Source organism: Rhopalosiphum maidis, chromosome 4 (genome assembly GCF_003676215.2).
Source record: "Rhopalosiphum maidis isolate BTI-1 chromosome 4, ASM367621v3, whole genome shotgun sequence".
NCBI lineage: Eukaryota > Metazoa > Arthropoda > Insecta > Hemiptera > Aphididae > Rhopalosiphum > Rhopalosiphum maidis.
The window spans coordinates 47,451,361-47,472,231 of NC_040880.1; the positions used below are offsets into that span (position 1 = coordinate 47,451,361).

Below are 20,871 nucleotides of genomic sequence, written 5' to 3' on the forward strand. Positions count from 1 at the left end.
GTTTGTGTTTTATACAGTATGCCAACTATGTAAACATTTGAATCATTACCAGTAGGTCACTCGTATCTTATCATGTCTTAATTTTATAAACACAAATAAATAACTATTAAAATATTAATATAAATAAAATATAAATTCGAATCTGGCATAGAATCTATGTCTATATATAGGTTTACATTAATTTTATTTTGTTTTTTTTTTTATTTATTGTCCAATTAATTTTAGCCTTTGATGATGATCCATGAACGATTTCATGCAATTATTTCGGATGAGATACCTAATGCATGGAATAATGTTATCATGAATGAATACATAAAATTGGTATGTTATAATACTAATAAATTACTATTGTATATTTTATTATAATTAATTATGTAATAGACAAAATTTATTTTTGTATAAATTATGTTACTATTTATTAATTATAATTTTTAAATGTATGTGGTGTACCTATTTTTCATCAACGGTGCATTTTTAATTATTAACTATTTTCCGATGATACACAAAATAGTACATACATATTATAATTTATCAATGAATCTGACATCTGTGCATTTTAAATATTATTTACATTATTCCGCTGTTGGTTAAAGCCTTAATTGTTTTCATAAAAGTCTAAATGATTAATTTAAATTATGTACTTAAGTTGTTATAGAGTTTAGGGGTACTTCGAGTACTTATAATATACAATATCTGTTGAATTATTATTTTTGTGTAAGATATATAATTAATAGATTCTTATGCATTATAATATGCAAAAAATTATGTTCATATATTGTAAATACTTATATATTAGTCATTTTAATGTTTTGCTTTCGAAGATTTTGTTGAAATAACTTAACCTTTTTCTATCCTCTTAAAATAAGTTTTGGTTTTTTTTTTTTTTAATATTTATATTTTAATTTTGGTGTTCAATTATTATATAAATTGTCAATGTTGAAAATAATATTTAAGTTTTAAAATATATTATTTATTTATTTAATCAATTAAGCGAGTTTTATTACAATTTAGAAAGGAACATAATATTTATAAGAAGGAATTAAACATAAACCTTTAATAAAGGGAGATATTAATAGATAAGTTATAATTAAGAAATTATACAAATAACTCAACATATTTCAATTTCTTGTTAATAACTAGGCTAAGATTTTTGATCAAAACAACAGTTGTACTCTCTAATGGTGAACACGAAATACCTTAAATTTATTGAACTTGTGGGTTAGAACATGTTAAACTTCATAATATTGATGCTGATTCAGCAATGTCTATGAAAAATAATTAGTATACTACTTAAAATCGTTATCATAATTTATTTAAAATGTATTCTTATCAATGGTTTCTTTTATCAATCTTAAAGAAGGTGATTGTTTTTTAAAACAAATGTGATTTTCATATGTGTTAATTTTCTTTTATTAAAATGATACAAATTGAATATACTAGATAGATGCCAGGGTATATACTGATGTTTCTTTCAACTACTTCTTAGAGTATCCTTGGTATAAAGCATTATTTGTTACATATTAACCATACGTTACAGTACACTTAGCACTTTGCTATACAAAGAAGGATTGAAGTTAATTATTTTTAAAGCTTCAAACTAAATTTAGCTTTTTATCCATCAGTAGAAAATCTATCATTTATAAAAAAATTATTATGTTGATTCGTATTTTTATTTATTTAATACAATTTTTAGACATAATTAACAAACCTACTATTGAACAAAATTATTTAATTTCTTATCACTTATTAAATGCAATTTATTTGGTCAATTAACATAATTAACACTACTAGAATTTTTAACATAACATATTTAAAAAAAATATATAGTATTTTATGTTTTATAAATATTTAGTATAATGTACAAAATATTAAGCAACACAATAATATTATATAAACGTAAACCATATATGTATAATATTTATGTAACATTTTTAAAGTTTACAATTACATAATACATTATATTTGATTTTCTAAATATTTTTTTGTGTAAAACGTAGAAAGTAATAGTATGGTAGGTCTAAAATTTATATTTTGTTCTATTGATTTTTGACCTAATTTAAGGATTCATATCATGTAAAAATAGATTTCTCCAAGATTTACAAACTTAAAAATAAAATTTTTGACAAGTAATTTAATAACTATCAACTTGTTAAACATTGATGAACTAGCTAGTAGACCAAAAATTTGATTACCACACGTACCTACAACTCTACTCCGTTTGTCACAACTTTAAATAAGTACTATTGTTTACTCTACAATCAATGTTAATGCATTGAAATAATTAAATAATTTGAAAAATATTCTGCTTTGGAATGTAAAATTTGAAATCAGATAGTATAACTAAAAAAAAAATAAAATATAACGATAAACAATTGTAAAAATATAACTATTTACAAAAATGATATCTAGAAATGACATTAATCTAATAAAAAAAAAAAGAAGAAAGAAGACACTTACGTCAATGACTATGTGTATAAACGCCACAAGTTAATTTAAATAAATAATTACTTTCTTGTTTAAAAGTATAATATTAAGTACATAAATTATAAACTGAAAGTATAATATTTCAACATAACTCATTTATAATATTATACTGTGCAAACATTTTTATTAAATATATAAATAAATAACTGTATACAATAATAATTTTCACAATAAAATATAAATCCAAACTATTTTAAATATTTATAAAATTAATTAATTAATTCAATATTAGGATTTCCCGCAGTCATTAAAATTCTAAAAAAAATGGATACAAACTTCATATTATATCACTAGCAAAATCATCTGTGTAATATTATAACCATGGTTTCTACGTCCATAAATGTGATTTGTTAACATCGAATTTTTTGTTGTGGACTTGTGTTAAATAAATGCTAAGGGTACTACTTTTATAAGTTTGTGTGACACGGATAACGTTACCATAAAGTCATTACTCATTGACAACTTGTAGGATACCTATATAGATAAACTCAATATTGCCTATTGGATAAACCAGTGAAGATACTAGATCATCATACATGTACAAGTGAGACGAACAGCGGAAAGCGATATTTAATTCAAGGTTTTAATCTCTAACTAAAATAAAACGAAAACAGTTATATAAATAATTTATAGTGTCTACCAAACTACGGTAGTGTGACAAATTCAGATTAGAGATGATAGCTCTGAAGGTCAGATCAGCACGGAGTGACTATGTTAGATCAGATCTTAAGATTAATATTCACTCGCAGGCCTAGTTTATTAATATATTATAATACAATAATAATTTTTATATTATTGAATTAAAAATATTTCTTATAAAAATAAATATGCAAAAATACTATATGAAGAATTAACTTAGGAAATCCAATTAAAAATATTACAAATAAAACATTAATAGAAACTTAATAGGTAATATCTAAATTAATTGACAGAAAATATTTTTAAATTATTCATAAATAAGTATAACTTAATGAAAACGACAAAGGGATTAAAAATAAAATAATTTGAATTAAATTAACGTAAAATGATATCAATGAAATAATACGTGAAAGAAAATAGTATCAACTAAAAATCTTATAATAAACAACATACAAACATATTATACAAAACATTAATAAATAATAGAAAATTAAATCATCTTAATAACTAAAAAGTATATTATAATAAAATAAAAAATAAAATATTATGTAATAAAAATTAAACGAAATCTAAATGTCTTTTAAAAGAATTTAAAAAATGTATTAATAAAAAAAAAAACCAAATATAAATAATTGATTATTAACGCGTAGAAAGTAAACATAAATAAGATATCAATAGAAAATAAACCGGAACGCTTATTTATTACTACTAGATATGATACAATGAAATGTAAGTGGACTTAATCGATACGTTGTTATAAGACCTACGCCAGAAAAATATAATCACTATGAACACAACAATAAAAAAAATGAATAGAAAAAAGAAAAAACTTAACATAAAACGAGGAGGTTTATCGAATGGGGCTGGAGTAGTATAATTGGCTGTTGAATGGTCTGTAGTAGAATATGGGTAATCTGACACAGTAGATTCTGCAGACGATAACTCTGTGTACACATGTGTTGTTGAATCAGTCCATTTGGATAAAGTTGTATCTAAAGGAGAGGATGCTGTTGATTTTTCAACAGTTGTTTCAGAGTATTCAGATGCCGTTGTTCCAACTGAAGATGTATTAGTAAAACTATGTGTTGTAGAATATGTGGGTTCTAGTGATGTTGTATCTATCGGTGGTTCAGTTTTTTCAGATTCAGTGTAACTTATTGTGGTTGAATCAGTTCCTTCCAATAGTGTTGTTTCCTGTGTAGAGGAAACTGTAGATGGATCAATAGATGTTGCAGGATATTTAGATACAGTTGTTTCACCAACTTCTGTTTCAGTGTGACTACTTGTTGTTGAATCTGAGCTTCCTGATGATGTTGTTTCACCAGGTTGAGTTTCAGTATAACTCTGAGTTGTTGAATCTGAGCTTCCTGATGATGTTGTTTCTCCCGGTTGAGTTTCAGTGTAACTCTGTGTTGTTGAAACTGAGCTTCCTGGTGATGTTGTTTCTTCCGGTTGAGTTTCAGTGTAACTCTGTGTTGTTGAATCTGTTAGTGCTGATACGGTTGTTTCACCAGCTTCTGTTTCAGTGTGACTACTTGTTGTTGAATCTGAGCTTCCTGGTGATGTTGTTTCACCAGGTTGAGTTTCAGTATAACTCTGTGTTGTTGAATCTGAGCTTCCTGATGATGTTGTTTCTCCCGGTTGAGTTTCAGTGTAACTCTGTGTTGTTGAAACTGAGCTTCCTGGTGATGTTGTTTCTTCCGGTTGAGTTTCAGTGTAACTCTGTGTTGTTGAATCTGTTAGTGCTGATACGGTTGTTTCACCAGCTTCTGTTTCAGTGTGACTACTTGTTGTTGAATCTGAGCTTCCTGATGCTGTCGTTTCTCCAGGTTGAGTTTCAGTGTAACTCTGTGTTGTTGAATCTGAGCTTCCGGATGATGTTGTTTCTTCCGGTTGAGTTTCAGTGTAACTGTGCGTTGTTGAATTTGAGCTTCCTGATGATGTTGTTTCTCCGGTTTGAGTTTCAGTGTAACTATGCGTTGTTGAAACTGAGCTTCCTGGCGATGTTGTTTCACCAGCTTCTGTTTCAGTGTGACTACTTGTTGTTGAATCTGAGCTTCCTGGCGATGTTCTTTCTCCAGGTTGAGTTTCAGTGTATGTCTGTGTTGTTGACGCTGAGCTTCCTGATGATGTTGTTTCTCCCGGTTGAGTTTCAGTGTAACTATGCGTTGTTGAAACTGAGCTTCCTGGTGATGTTTTTTCTCCGGTTTGAGTTTCAGTGTATGTCTGTGTTGTTGAATCTGAGCTTCCTGATGATGTTCTTTCTCCTGGTTGAGTTTCAGTGTAACTCTGTGTTGTTGAATCTGAGCTTCCTGGTGATGTTGTTTCTCCCGGTTGAGTTTCTGTATATCTCTGTGTTGTTGATTCTGTTCTTTCGAATAATGTTGTTTCTTCAGTTTGAGTTTCAGTGTGACTACTTGTTGTTGAATCTGAGCTTCCTGATGATGTTGTTTCTTCCGGTTGAGTTTCAGTGTAACTCTGTGTTGTTGAATCTGTAAGTGCTGATACGGTTGTTTCACCAGCTTCTGTTTCAGTGTGACTACTTGTTGTTGAATCTGAGCTTCCTGGTGATGTTGTTTCACCAGGTTGAGTTTCAGTATAACTCTGTGTTGTTGAATCTGAGCTTCCTGATGATGTTGTTTCTCCCGGTTGAGTTTCAGTGTAACTCTGTGTTGTTGAAACTGAGCTTCCTGGTGATGTTGTTTCTTCCGGTTGAGTTTCAGTGTAACTGTGCGTTGTTGAATCTGAGCTTCCTGATGATGTTGTTTCTCCGGTTTGAGTTTCAGTGTAACTATGCGTTGTTGAAACTGAGCTTCCTGGCGATGTTGTTTCACCAGCTTCTGTTTCAGTGTGACTACTTGTTGTTGAATCTGAGCTTCCGGATGATGTTGTTTCTTCCGGTTGAGTTTCAGTGTAACTGTGCGTTGTTGAATCTGAGCTTCCTGATGATGTTGTTTCACCAGCTTCTGTTTCAGTGTGACTACTTGTTGTTGAATCTGAGCTTCCTAATGCTGTCGTTTCTCCAGGTTGAGTTTCAGTGTAACTCTGTGTTGTTGAATCTGAGCTTCCGGATGATGTTGTTTCTTCCGGTTGAGTTTCAGTGTAACTGTGCGTTGTTGAATCTGAGCTTCCTGATGATGTTGTTTCTCCGGTTTGAGTTTCAGTGTAACTATGCGTTGTTGAAACTGAGCTTCCTGGCGATGTTGTTTCACCAGCTTCTGTTTCAGTGTGACTACTTGTTGTTGAATCTGAGCTTCCTGGCGATGTTCTTTCTCCAGGTTGAGTTTCAGTGTATGTCTGTGTTGTTGAAGCTGAGCTTCCTGATGATGTTGTTTCTCCCGGTTGAGTTTCAGTGTAACTCTGTGTTGTTGAAACTGAGCTTCCTGGTGATGTTGTTTCACCAGGTTGAGTTTCAGTATAACTCTGTGTTGTTGAATCTGAGCTTCCTGATGATGTTGTTTCTCCCGGTTGAGTTTCAGTGTAACTCTGTGTTGTTGAAACTGAGCTTCCTGGTGATGTTGTTTCTTCCGGTTGAGTTTCAGTGTAACTCTGTGTTGTTGAATCTGTTAGTGCTGATACGGTTGTTTCACCAGCTTCTGTTTCAGTGTGACTACTTGTTGTTGAATCTGAGCTTCCTGGTGATGTTGTTTCACCAGGTTGAGTTTCAGTATAACTCTGTGTTGTTGAATCTGAGCTTCCTGATGATGTTGTTTCTCCCGGTTGAGTTTCAGTGTATCTCTGTGTTGTTGAAACTGAGCTTCCTGGTGATGTTGTTTCACCAGGATGAGTTTCAGTATAACTCTGTGTTGTTGAATCTGAGCTTCCTGATGATGTTGTTTCTTCCGGTTGAGTTTCAGTGTAACTCTGTGTTGTTGAATCTGTTAGTGCTGATACGGTTATTTCACCAGCTTCTGTTTCAGTGTGACTACTTGTTGTTGAATCTGAGCTTCCTAATGCTGTCGTTTCTCCAGGTTGAGTTTCAGTGTAACTCTGTGTTGTTGAATCTGAGCTTCCGGATGATGTTGTTTCTTCCGGTTGAGTTTCAGTGTAACTGTGCGTTGTTGAATCTGAGCTTCCTGATGATGTTGTTTCTCCGGTTTGAGTTTCAGTGTAACTATGCGTTGTTGAAACTGAGCTTCCTGGCGATGTTGTTTCACCAGCTTCTGTTTCAGTGTGACTACTTGTTGTTGAATCTGAGCTTCCTGGCGATGTTCTTTCTCCAGGTTGAGTTTCAGTGTATGTCTGTGTTGTTGAAGCTGAGCTTCCTGATGATGTTGTTTCTCCCGGTTGAGTTTCAGTGTAACTATGCGTTGTTGAAACTGAGCTTCCTGGTGATGTTGTTTCTCCGGTTTGAGTTTCAGTGTATGTCTGTGTTGTTGAATCTGAGCTTCCTGATGATGTTGTTTCACCAGCTTCTGTTTCAGTGTGACTACTTGTTGTTGAATCTGAGCTTCCGGATGATGTTGTTTCTTCCGGTTGAGTTTCAGTGTAACTGTGCGTTGTTGAATCTGAGCTTCCTGGTGATGTTCTTTCTCCAGGTTGAGTTTCAGTGTAACTCTGTGTTGTTGAATCTGAGCTTCCTGGTGATGTTGTTTCTCCCGGTTGAGTTTCTGTATATCTCTGTGTTGTTGATTCTGTTCTTTCGAATAATGTTGTTTCTTCAGTTTGAGTTTCAGTGTGACTACTTGTTGTTGAATCTGAGCTTCCTGATGATGTTGTTTCTTCCGGTTGAGTTTCAGTGTAACTCTGTGTTGTTGAAACTGAGCTTCCTGGTGATGTTGTTTCTCCGGTTTGAGTTTCAGTGTATGTCTGTGTTGTTGAATCTGAGCTTCCTGATGATGTTCTTTCTCCAGGTTGAGTTTCAGTGTAACTCTGTGTTGTTGAATCTGAGCTTCCTGGTGATGTTGTTTCTTCCGGTTGAGTTTCAGTGTAACTCTGTGTTGTTGAATCTGAGCTTCCTGGTGATGTTGTTTCTCCCGGTTGAGTTTCAGTGTAACTCTGTGTTGTTGAATCTGAGCTTCCGGATGATGTTGTTTCTTCCGGTTGAGTTTCAGTGTAACTGTGCGTTGTTGAATCTGAGCTTCCTGATGATGTTGTTTCACCAGCTTCTGTTTCAGTGTGACTTCTTGTTGTTGAATCTGAGCTTCCGGATGATGTTGTTTCTTCCGGTTGAGTTTCAGTGTAACTGTGCGTTGTTGAATCTGAGCTTCCAGGTGATGTTGTTTCACCAGGTTGAGTTTCAGTATAACTCTGTGTTGTTGAATCTGAGCTTCCTGATGATGTTGTTTCTCCCGGTTGAGTTTCAGTGTAACTCTGTGTTGTTGAAACTGAGCTTCCTGGTGATGTTGTTTCTTCCGGTTGAGTTTCAGTGTAACTCTGTGTTGTTGAATCTGTTAGTGCTGATACGGTTGTTTCACCAGCTTCTGTTTCAGTGTGACTACTTGTTGTTGAATCTGAGCTTCCTGGTGATGTTGTTTCACCAGGTTGAGTTTCAGTATAACTCTGTGTTGTTGAATCTGAGCTTCCTGATGATGTTGTTTCTCCCGGTTGAGTTTCAGTGTATCTCTGTGTTGTTGAAACTGAGCTTCCTGGTGATGTTGTTTCTTCCGGTTGAGTTTCAGTGTAACTCTGTGTTGTTGAATCTGTTAGTGCTGATACGGTTATTTCACCAGCTTCTGTTTCAGTGTGACTACTTGTTGTTGAATCTGAGCTTCCTAATGCTGTCGTTTCTCCAGGTTGAGTTTCAGTATATCTCTGTGTTGTTGAATCTGAGCTTCCGGATGATGTTGTTTCTTCCGGTTGAGTTTCAGTGTAACTGTGCGTTGTTGAATCTGAGCTTCCTGATGATGTTGTTTCTCCGGTTTGAGTTTCAGTGTAACTATGCGTTGTTGAAACTGAGCTTCCTGGCGATGTTGTTTCACCAGCTTCTGTTTCAGTGTGACTACTTGTTGTTGAATCTGAGCTTCCTGGCGATGTTCTTTCTCCAGGTTGAGTTTCAGTGTATGTCTGTGTTGTTGAAGCTGAGCTTCCTGATGATGTTGTTTCTCCCGGTTGAGTTTCAGTGTAACTATGCGTTGTTGAAACTGAGCTTCCTGGTGATGTTTTTTCTCCGGTTTGAGTTTCAGTGTATGTCTGTGTTGTTGAATCTGAGCTTCCTGATGATGTTCTTTCTCCAGGTTGAGTTTCAGTGTAACTCTGTGTTGTTGAATCTGAGCTTCCTGGTGATGTTGTTTCTCCCGGTTGAGTTTCTGTATATCTCTGTGTTGTTGATTCTGTTCTTTCGAATAATGTTGTTTCTTCAGTTTGAGTTTCAGTGTGACTACTTGTTGTTGAATCTGAGCTTCCTGATGATGTTGTTTCTTCCGGTTGAGTTTCAGTGTAACTCTGTGTTGTTGAAACTGAGCTTCCTGGTGATGTTGTTTCTCCGGTTTGAGTTTCAGTGTATGTCTGTGTTGTTGAATCTGAGCTTCCTGATGATGTTCTTTCTCCAGGTTGAGTTTCAGTGTAACTCTGTGTTGTTGAATCTGAGCTTCCTGGTGATGTTGTTTCTTCCGGTTGAGTTTCAGTGTAACTCTGTGTTGTTGAATCTGAGCTTCCTGGTGATGTTGTTTCTCCCGGTTGAGTTTCAGTGTAACTCTGTGTTGTTGAATCTGAGCTTCCGGATGATGTTGTTTCTTCCGGTTGAGTTTCAGTGTAACTGTGCGTTGTTGAATCTGAGCTTCCTGATGATGTTGTTTCACCAGCTTCTGTTTCAGTGTGACTTCTTGTTGTTGAATCTGAGCTTCCGGATGATGTTGTTTCTTCCGGTTGAGTTTCAGTGTAACTGTGCGTTGTTGAATCTGAGCTTCCTGGTGATGTTGTTTCACCAGGTTGAGTTTCAGTATAACTCTGTGTTGTTGAATCTGAGCTTCCTGATGATGTTGTTTCTCCCGGTTGAGTTTCAGTGTAACTCTGTGTTGTTGAAACTGAGCTTCCTGGTGATGTTGTTTCTTCCGGTTGAGTTTCAGTGTAACTCTGTGTTGTTGAATCTGTTAGTGCTGATACGGTTGTTTCACCAGCTTCTGTTTCAGTGTGACTACTTGTTGTTGAATCTGAGCTTCCTGGTGATGTTGTTTCACCAGGTTGAGTTTCAGTATAACTCTGTGTTGTTGAATCTGAGCTTCCTGATGATGTTGTTTCTCCCGGTTGAGTTTCAGTGTATCTCTGTGTTGTTGAAACTGAGCTTCCTGGTGATGTTGTTTCTTCCGGTTGAGTTTCAGTGTAACTCTGTGTTGTTGAATCTGTTAGTGCTGATACGGTTATTTCACCAGCTTCTGTTTCAGTGTGACTACTTGTTGTTGAATCTGAGCTTCCTAATGCTGTCGTTTCTCCAGGTTGAGTTTCAGTGTAACTCTGTGTTGTTGAATCTGAGCTTCCGGATGATGTTGTTTCTTCCGGTTGAGTTTCAGTGTAACTGTGCGTTGTTGAATCTGAGCTTCCTGATGATGTTGTTTCTCCGGTTTGAGTTTCAGTGTAACTATGCGTTGTTGAAACTGAGCTTCCTGGCGATGTTGTTTCACCAGCTTCTGTTTCAGTGTGACTACTTGTTGTTGAATCTGAGCTTCCTGGCGATGCTTTTTCTCCGGTTTGAGTTTCAGTGTATGTCTGTGTTGTTGAATCTGAGCTTCCTGATGATGTTCTTTCTCCAGGTTGAGTTTCAGTGTAACTCTGTGTTGTTGAATCTGAGCTTCCTGGTGATGTTGTTTCTCCCGGTTGAGTTTCTGTATATCTCTGTGTTGTTGATTCTGATCTTTCGAATAATGTTGTTTCTTCAGTTTGAGTTTCAGTGTGACTACTTGTTGTTGAATCTGAGCTTCCTGATGATGTTGTTTCTTCCGGTTGAGTTTCAGTGTAACTCTGTGTTGTTGAAACTGAGCTTCCTGGTGATGTTGTTTCTTCCGGTTGAGTTTCAGTGTAACTCTGTGTTGTTGAATCTGTTAGTGCTGATACGGTTGTTTCACCAGTTTCTGTTTCAGTGTGACTACTTGTTGTTGAATCTGAGCTTCCTGGTGATGTTCTTTCACCAGGTTGAGTTTCAGTATAACTCTGTGTTGTTGAATCTGAGCTTCCTGATGATGTTGTTTCTCCCGGTTGAGTTTCAGTGTAACTCTGTGTTGTTGAAACTGAGCTTCCTGGTGATGTTGTTTCTTCCGGTTGAGTTTCAGTGTAACTCTGTGTTGTTGAATCTGTTAGTGCTGATACGGTTGTTTCACCAGCTTCTGTTTCAGTGTGACTACTTGTTGTTGAATCTGAGCTTCCTGGTGATGTTGTTTCACCAGGTTGAGTTTCAGTATAACTCTGTGTTGTTGAATCTGAGCTTCCTGATGATGTTGTTTCTCCCGGTTGAGTTTCAGTGTAACTCTGTGTTGTTGAAACTGAGCTTCCTGGTGATGTTGTTTCTTTCGGTTGAGTTTCAGTGTAACTGTGCGTTGTTGAATCTGAGCTTCCTGATGATGTTGTTTCTCCGGTTTGAGTTTCAGTGTAACTATGCGTTGTTGAAACTGAGCTTCCTGGCGATGTTGTTTCACCAGCTTCTGTTTCAGTGTGACTACTTGTTGTTGAAGCTGAGCTTCCTGATGATGTTGTTTCTCCCGGTTGAGTTTCAGTGTAACTATGCGTTGTTGAAACTGAGCTTCCTGGTGATGTTTTTTCTCCGGTTTGAGTTTCAGTGTATGTCTGTGTTGTTGAATCTGAGCTTCCTGATGATGTTCTTTCTCCAGGTTGAGTTTCAGTGTAACTATGTGTTGTTGAAACTGAGCTTCCTGATGATGTTGTTTCTCCCGGTTGAGTTTCAGTGTAACTTTGTGTTGTTGAATCTGTTAGAGCTGATGCGGTTGTTTTGCTAGGTTGCGTTTCAGTGTAAATTTGCGTTGTTGATTCTGTTCCTTCTGATAATGTCGTTCCTGTAGGTTCTTTTTCTGTGTAACTGCGTGTTGTTGAATCTGTTGTTACTGATACGGATGTTTCGCTAGGTTTTGTTTCAGTGTATATATGTGTGGTTGTATCTGTTTGTTCTGATAATGTTGTATTTTCTTCTTTTGTTATTTCTGTTGAAGTTTGTGTGAATATTTGGGTAGTTGACTCTTTTTTTGGTGTGGATGACTGCTTGGGTTCATCAGTTGTCGTATATTCACTGGAACAACCTGAGTTTTGATTTACTATTTCATGATATTTATCATACCAGTATAGATCGATTTCTATTTGATTGTAACATTTATTGAATGCTTTCCTGAGGTTTTCTGGTGTTTTTGGATCATCTTTTAATTGTTTTAACTATATTTAAAAAAGAATTTTTGTTTTTATAATTGTTTTATATTTTAGTTGTATTTGTATTATTTTAGTATATTTTTAATTTTTATATTTTACATAAATATTTTTATTCTTACTTTATTGATTTCGGAATCAAGAGCTGCTTTTGATGTACATATTGAGTAAATAAATATTGCAATGTTCTCTCCATCAGTTAGTTTGTTTATAATTTCATTTAAATTTTGCACCAAAAAATCTATTAAGACATCAAGTCCTCTCGCCGTGGTGGATACTGCTTTAAAAACATCTTTATAATCTTGTTTTCTAATAGGTCCATCTTCAGTCTCAAAAATATAATTTAAATATCTGCAATTAAGATTGTGGGCAGTTAATTTAGTTTTTATCTTATCTATGGAAGAAACATAAGAGGTACAATAAAAACATTTTTTTTTAACATGTTTTATTCTAAAATAATATTTGAGTCCCTTGTTTACCTAGACAAAAGGGTATCGTCCTCTGTGCATGCTAATGCTGTTTGTGCTGACTGTTTTTCGGAGGGTGATCTTGTTGTTTTATACAAATCAAACATTTGTTCCCACGAGGTGGTGGTATTTGTTATATGTACACCAACACAGAATGCAGCGTCTCTAATATCTGAGGGTATTCTATACAAATACGTAGGTATTTATTTTTATTTTTTTTATGCATATCAAATATTAAATTTTATCAATCAGCATAAGAATATTGTCTTAATTTTTAAATCTTTGATATAGATTTATTTTATGTGATTCAATTTCCGCATATTACTATTGAAGTTGTTGTAATTACTTTTCTCCATTTTGCCATCTTGTATAGTAATCAAATGCCGATTGTATGCACATCTCATTACTCAATTGACATGCCCATACTGAAAATGTATTCCAGCTGGTGAGAATTATATGTTCTGTGTTTTTTTTCTCAACTACTTGATCTTTGATTTTTTTATAAATGATACCTGCCAAATTACTAACGCATTCCTATAATGAAAATAAAGTAAATAAAATATTATCAAAAGTTAAAATTAATTATAACTTGGCATAAGATTTGTTTTTGTATTAAATGCCATAAAAATGTTTATTATTTGTTTTATCTTGTAAGCGAATACCATCAAATATATTCCATTCATTCTTAATTAATTAGTTCTTTTTCTTTCTCTTTTTGGGATTAATTATTGATTTTTCTAAAAGTTTTTAATACAGTTTATTAGTAGAGTACAATCAATACATTGGTATATACAAAACTGATTAGAGAGCAGTGTGGTGATATAGTTTTTATATTTAAATGTAAAATGATTATGTTATACTTATTTATTTAGTAAATATGATAAAATTAAATGTTTCTATGTTAACACAAGCTAAATACTATATTTTACGTTTAATATTTTTCTTTCTTGTTGTATATATTTATAATAATATGGGTAAATAAACTAATTATTTCAAAGTATTTTTATATACGCACCCTTAAATCTGTATATTCTGTATCATTACGCCTCATACGCTCTATTAGATATGAATATCCGTTAATTACAGAATACCAAGGTAACACGTCATCTTCTATTTTTAAATATGATGATATTCTCAATGGAACTGAATAATGTAATTTATCTGCTCTTGCTAAGTAGAAAGAATCGTCAATTAGCTGAGCACGATTGAGTACGTGAATTTCATTTGGCGTTTCTTTCAATTGTCTAATCAATGATGACCAATTATCATTATCGTAATTAACCCTGTAAAACCCTAAAAATACAATGACTATATGATAAAATAAAATCAATTTAAAAATATTTTTAAATTAAGGAAATTAATTTACCAGTGGACTGTAGATTGAATATAAACCACCCGTAGTTTTTTGGGGCCGACAAAACACATTTGTCCACATTCGGCTTACACCATGTGGCCAACGTAAAGTTTTCGAAATTTTTACTCGACTCTGTCGTATAAGTGATTCCTATGTACCATCTAGTTGAATCAGTTATCTTATCGGGAGTGTCCATTAGGCACTTTTCCTACAAAGGTTTTAGTATTACTAATCTTCACAGTTTGACTCCATGGTGCTATACATACTTGAGTTACTATAAACTCGTCGTTAACTTTAACTACATTAATCATTGGGTATCCGGACTGTTCTGTCCACTGTTTCATGAATTCGGTGACTGTGACGTTTTGTCCAAAATTAAATTGATATTTGGAAACGGTGTACTCGAATGCCGCAAATAACACATCGGGATCCGCCGACACGTACCTATATTGACGTCAACAAAAAACTATGATCATCAAAATATTTCCATGAAAATACGTCTAGTCGGTTTAAGGAACATTACTAAATTCTAAAAATAAGAACGTAACAGTACTTTTTTGACTAAGTATACTATTCGATTATTTTTACGAATTTATTACGAAAAAAGTAATATTGTTAAAAACATCATACTATATTATATATTATTCATAATGTCACTCAATATATACCGTGCCAAAAATCATACCTACTGAAAAAGTGCTTTATTATCATCATCTTATTGTCGTTTGCTTGAAAAAAATTGGTATCTAAGATTCTATCAGTTTCAGCCAACGCAACTAACACCGTCATATATTAATAGTATATATGTAAACGATAGATGGACATACTTGTTCTGTTTCAAATATCGGACCAACGACTGTTGGAATATAGTGTCGTTGGTAGTGTATTTCAACATTCGCAAGAAGGCTGCGGCCTTGTCGTAAGTTTGGTCGTAAAACGCGTCATTAATGTCATGTGGAGTGTGCACAAACGTTGTAATCGGACGCCTGGGCGTTTGATCATACTCCAAAGCCCGCTGATGCCGTTCAACCACAAACATCTGGCTCATCCTCCAATCTGGATAAACCTAAGTATAACGACATAACACCCAAATTTATCATTATTCATCTTTTGATAACTAATATAATTACAATATGGTGATTTCGGGAATTTGAATTTATAGTACTAAAAAACAAACACTAAAATATGACCCAAAAAAGTAGCGATTTGTACTTAATACATAAAAACGTGCACTATCATTTTTCGAAAGAATAACATAATATAGCCAACAAATCTAGTTCATAGTATAATGCATACAAATCCATATTATTAATATATGATATTTACAAGATTTTCTATTCCCTACAAGTTGATTACAACATAGTATAAAAAAAAATTGTTAAATACTCGTAGTAATTTATTTAATACTAACTAAAAAAATTGTTTTTAAAAAAATGGATACCACTCTCCTATAGGTTCATCTAATAGCAAGTGGTTTACTATTATGGGTGTATTAAATTTGAATTAAATAATACATCAATGTATCTAAAAATCGATGTTGAGCAAAAGCGGCCTATCAGCCTATACCAATAATTAAAAATTTTTTTTTTATGTAACTATTAAAATCATAAAAAGATAGGGAATATCTTAAAATAATCTACATGGTATAATAATAATAATTAATAATATACGTACAATTTTTAAGATAACCATGGTTACAAACAATTATTTTAGTAAGAATATCGGATTTGCGTAAAAAGTTCGGTTTTTTCTTGTAATTTATTGTTTGCGTTTTTCGATTAAAAAAATAATACTAAATGGGAATTTTGACCTCTCCTCCACAGAACATAAACTTAAATTATTTAATTTTTGACAGTTCATCAATGAAAAAACCTTGGGCAGTTATATATATAAAAAAATAATAATTGGTTATTTGTTAAGATACATATGTATTGTCAATTTAAAATGGCATAGATATTCAATAGTATAGTGAACGTGTCTAAAAGATTTTACATTCAAATCAAATCCTTACAGCCGAATTAATTTGATACTTGATACCATTAAAGTACCTTAAATATGATGACACAAGGAACCGTATTAAACCAGATTTCAAAATATTGTCGAAAACCATCATTTATAATAACTGAAATCAAAAAATGAATACCAAAAATAAGAATTATGGTTTTAAATGTAAACTATATTCCATGTCAAGGTATTTTAGAGGCAATCAAACATTTAAAAAAATGAACTATTAACTATTATTATTTTAATAAAAATAGGTACTAATTATTATATTATGTTAATATTTCTTAGAACTTTCAATAATATTAATAAAAATATCATTATTATTATTCATTTATTTAAATTTTAATATTTGGTGTAAATTGTATCACAGGAATAAAATAAAAAAATAAAAAACACAACATAATATACTTTTAAAATGAGTAAAAAGGTTTTTTTTTTTGTAGGGAATTTATTATTGATTTTTATATTTACAATACCCAATTTTATTTTAAGAACCCAATACCCATACCAATTCCTAAATTGTTTGATTCGATTAATGTGCAAAAATTGTTAAATTGTTTAATGTTCATAAAAAAAAAAAGTTATAATTTGACTGATTGTCGTATTTTCAGATGCTTAAGATGTATAAGTATACCATTCAATAATTCAATGGTGGTATTACCAAGTCTATGGAAAAGTACTGAAAGTACGCAGCAAACGCATCGTGCAGCCAAAGGTAGTCCCACCAGGAACACGTGACCAGGTTGCCGAACCACTGACGAGCCACCTCTCGCTGAACCATCGATAGCCCGGATTCATTGGCTTTGGCGCTGGAATTTTCATCCAATAACAAATATTTTTCACTGAAACGAAAACCTAATAAGCGCATTGTACTTTAAAGAGTTATCTGTTACAGCGGGTAAAGGATGCTTTTTTAGGTTGTCCACATATGGTTTTCGTTTGTTATTAGCTTATTGCAAACTTATTAAAAATACGTTTTTTCAACAGTAACGCTTACTAATTAAGTAATAAATCGTTCAGATTTTGACTTCAGTATGCCATTACATAAGTATTTATAAAGGAAAAAATAGAATATTTTTTTTTTAATTCGCTGGTCAGAAGAAAATAAATCGATCGGTTAGGTTAGGACAGAGACAGCTAGTCCCTAAACCGCAATAAAAATTATGTATTTTTAATAATTCGAATATAAATGAACAATAATTTGAAATGTCACCGGCGTGAGACAAACGGTCGTTGTCTACCGGTTAGACGATTGTGAGTCGTTCAGTGATTATGGTTTTTTTTTTTTTGATATAGGCAAATAAATATAATACGATAGACAGCAGTTACCGAAATGTGTTCAACCCCCAGTTGCCCATGGCGTCCGACTTGAAATCCGGTACGGCGAACAAATCGAGTTTGGGTAGGTCGTACTGCACTTCCGTGAACCTCTCCATGGCCGCCAGCAGCTTTGGCGCCTCGCCGGAGACGTACTGCAACTGGTCCGAGCGGTCGGCGTCTGAGAAAACGTATACGGGACTACTACCGGCTACGCTGCCATTCGTCATCCAGTTAAATCCGCTGACGACAAACGCGATCATGTGTGTGGAGATCGGCGGAGTCTCGACGAAAACGTCGCGCATCTCTTTCCAGGATTTACTGGAATCATTTTTCGTGCACACGAGGTCAGCTTTTTTCGTGTAATACAACAATAATTTAATACCCATGAACTATTTATTGGGTTTTCGGGTGCCGGATGTGTATTTGGGTGTCCAAACATATTATGTATTTGCGTCCCAAGACATTTGTATAAGTATTTTCCAATTACCATATTATGATAAAATTAAAACAATAACTAAGTAACGTGATGTTATTGTATCATCACGTTAAAATTGTGGCAAATCCGCATTATACAATGTATATTCATTTTTTTACAATAATATTACGTTATTGTTAGTTTTTATTATTTTTGTTTTTTCAATTATTTCAGCTGATATTGGTGTTTTATTTATGAATGTATAATACAATGCAATGATTAATAACCTAGGTTATTACACAAAACCACAGTACAGCTATACTAAAATTTTCAACCTATTTTTTTACTCTTCGTCGTTCAATATTACTATATAATACGAGTAGGTGGTATATAGTATACATTACTACTGATAGCCTTTTTTTTGTATTCGATAGAAAACAATAGTTTATAATTCTTATTTTAAACATCATTACTGTTTTTATCACGCTTGTGCCGTCTTCGACGGTTTTATAGAACAAAACGGAGTAATTCGCCTACCAGCTAATATTCAATATACCAGACTAAGCGCATAGATACTTTCGTGAATACGAATGGAATTTGAAAAGTACATTTTCTGATCGCTTCGTAGCGGGATTTCTGATTTCCTATGGAAAAAAATTGTAATGTCCGGTGGGAAGAAAAATATCATATTGCAGCACTTCGATTGGCATAATACGTCTTTTACGCTTTAGCGCAGATGTGACCAAAAATAATGTACTTCAACAGACTCGATTAGTATATGATAATAATGACTTACGCGGTAACTTCTAACGCGATAAAGTGGTATAATACTTCAGTATATGCGCCATAGTGTAGCTATTAAAATACATTTTTACGACTCAATCGATTCGCAGTTGATTGAACAACGGATGACGTCGGGGTCCGGGGTGCAATCGGTTTTACACACAAACCGTACAGATCCAATCACAATTTTATTATTATCGCGACAAGGGTGATGGGTAGTAGGTATGCTATTAATATTATACTTACTCGTAATAACTCTTGTAAATCGGCATGTTGGACCGTGACGATTTGTTAAACGGTCTTGTCAGCGTTATGTTGAAAGGCGTTTTGTACGACGGTTCATCGTAACACGGTAATATTCTCCTTGCCCCGGTCGGTTCGAAATATGTCAAGAGCAACCATCTATGAAAAACATAATGTGTTTTCGAAAACAAAATTATTATGATACGCGTGCATAATACGGTGCGGTTGCTCGCCACACGACAAACGATACACCGATACTATATATTATATACAAGATGTATTCGGACTTCTGGGTAAGACTTAGATAAACAAAAATCGGTTGATTGTATGTTTCTAGCAGGTAAAAAAATACATATGCTAGTTCCTACACGATAGAATAAGGTATATATTATGTAAGTTCCTACACGGTAAAAAAACTACGTATAAATAGTTCCTACACTATTTACATTTTTTATTCAATAATTGTAAAAATACTATGTTTCACAAGTTGCCAATCTGATGATATTGTCATACATTTTGGTATAGTAAAAAAATTAAAGAAATAAAATACACATATATTTCATGTGGTTTATTTTGGAAAATTCAACGTTTAAAATAATCGTATTGGTTAATATTGTCTGTCTACAATTTTTTCATTTAAACAATTTTATTTTTCGGCATATTTTGGACGGATTTTTGTTTTTATGTGATTATCTGCAGTTCTTATTTTTATGTGTGTATTTACTTGAAATAGTTTGAGAATTTCAATAACTTTATGTACTACTGAAATATTATATTAGAAATGCATAAAAAATGAAATGTATTATGATTTTTTTTTTTTTTTTTAGATAGTATCATCAGTTTGATAACCTATAATATTATGTATATAAAATAAAGTATATTTTTTTTCATACGTACCTGTCTTCCACCAGACTTACATACATACCTTTTTTTTACCGCGCAGGAACTTATATATAATATATATATATATATTACATAATGTGTAGGAATTAACGTATGTAAGTTTTTACCTGCTACTCTCGCGTAAGAACTTACAATTCTCCGAAAAATCGATTGTATTGAGATAAAATAATCACTGTACAATTTCTATTAGTGTCTCCCTATTTAATACCTTATGGCCCAGCTCAAAATAATAATATAAACAAAAACGAGCTAGCGATTACCTATGGCGGTAATTTTAAAACACGATTATACATAAACTATGAGTCTGTACTATCGTCAGTATAATAATTATTATTATTCAATAACAGTGATCACTTACTCTTTATGATTGTTCTTATTGTTGTATGTACTTTTGTAAAATCCTTCCATGTTGTTTACTTGCATGTGCACGTGATATTCGATGCTTACCACGTATTGAATTCCCACTTTCAGTTGGGATTTTAACAAAATGTTGCATTGCTCATTTTGGGTGTCGTTGCAGACTTCCATTACATCAACGTCGTATTTCTCTATTTCTTCGTGCACATATACCACGTAAATCAGAATATCATTGCAGTTCAGCGTTATCGTCGAAGTGTTCGATTTTACGTCGATCACAATCTCTACCTCCCCGTCGAAGTCAACGGCGTCCGTAAAGTAATTATAATCCGGCATAATATTCAAATTATACGAGACCGGGATCGTATCACCTGGCAGTCGGTAAACGTCCATTTCGTCCGGCTCGACGGCTCCCGCGGAAGAACGTCCATCGGAACCGAAAACGCTTGCAAGCAAGACGAATAACGACAGTACTGCTATATTTTTTGACATCATCGCGTTATTGACTCGTAATAATATACTGTGTCCTGAAAAGATGTCGACCATCTTCGGGCATCGCGCAGAGAAAATATAAAACTGAGTTAATCTTATATCCTTGA

At 33.4% G+C, this 20,871-nt stretch overlaps 1 protein-coding gene across 6 annotated transcripts; it reads right to left on the reverse strand.

Annotated features, from left to right (window-relative positions):
• Window positions 1-3,734: 3,734 nt before the first annotated feature.
• Window positions 3,735-20,871, reverse strand: LOC113557547 (mucin-12-like). 6 transcript variants are annotated; one of them, XM_026963126.1, is made up of 13 exons: window positions 20,274-20,871; window positions 19,016-19,171; window positions 17,581-17,889; window positions 16,913-17,093; window positions 15,075-15,313; window positions 14,514-14,691; window positions 14,260-14,455; window positions 13,909-14,186; window positions 13,240-13,427; window positions 12,906-13,076; window positions 12,549-12,777; window positions 10,426-12,435; window positions 3,735-10,299 (listed from the first exon to the last, which is right to left on the reverse strand). In XM_026963126.1, exons 1-13 carry the CDS (start codon window positions 20,816-20,818, stop codon window positions 3,832-3,834), a joined length of 11,148 nt encoding a protein of 3,715 aa, XP_026818927.1. In that variant the 5' UTR covers window positions 20,819-20,871; the 3' UTR covers window positions 3,735-3,831. The 6 variants fall into 6 exon arrangements, with proteins under 6 accessions (XP_026818927.1, XP_026818926.1, XP_026818928.1 ...); XM_026963125.1 differs by having other exon boundaries at window positions 3,735-6,960; window positions 7,024-12,435; XM_026963127.1 differs by having other exon boundaries at window positions 3,735-6,380; window positions 6,507-12,435.

Bases quoted from the DNA above. Each gene is read 5' to 3' on its own strand.
- LOC113557547 (XM_026963123.1), bottom strand. From the start codon at position 20,818: ATGGTCGACATCTTTTCAGGACACAGTATATTATTACGAGTCAATAAC. The intron at 17,094-17,580 runs GTAACTGCTGTC...TTTTCGTTTCAG, and splicing joins TGGGGGTTGAACACATTTCG to TGAAAAATATTTGTTATTGG. The intron at 14,187-14,259 runs GTAAATTAATTT...TTGTATTTTTAG, and splicing joins ATTCAATCTACAGTCCACTG to GGTTTTACAGGGTTAATTAC.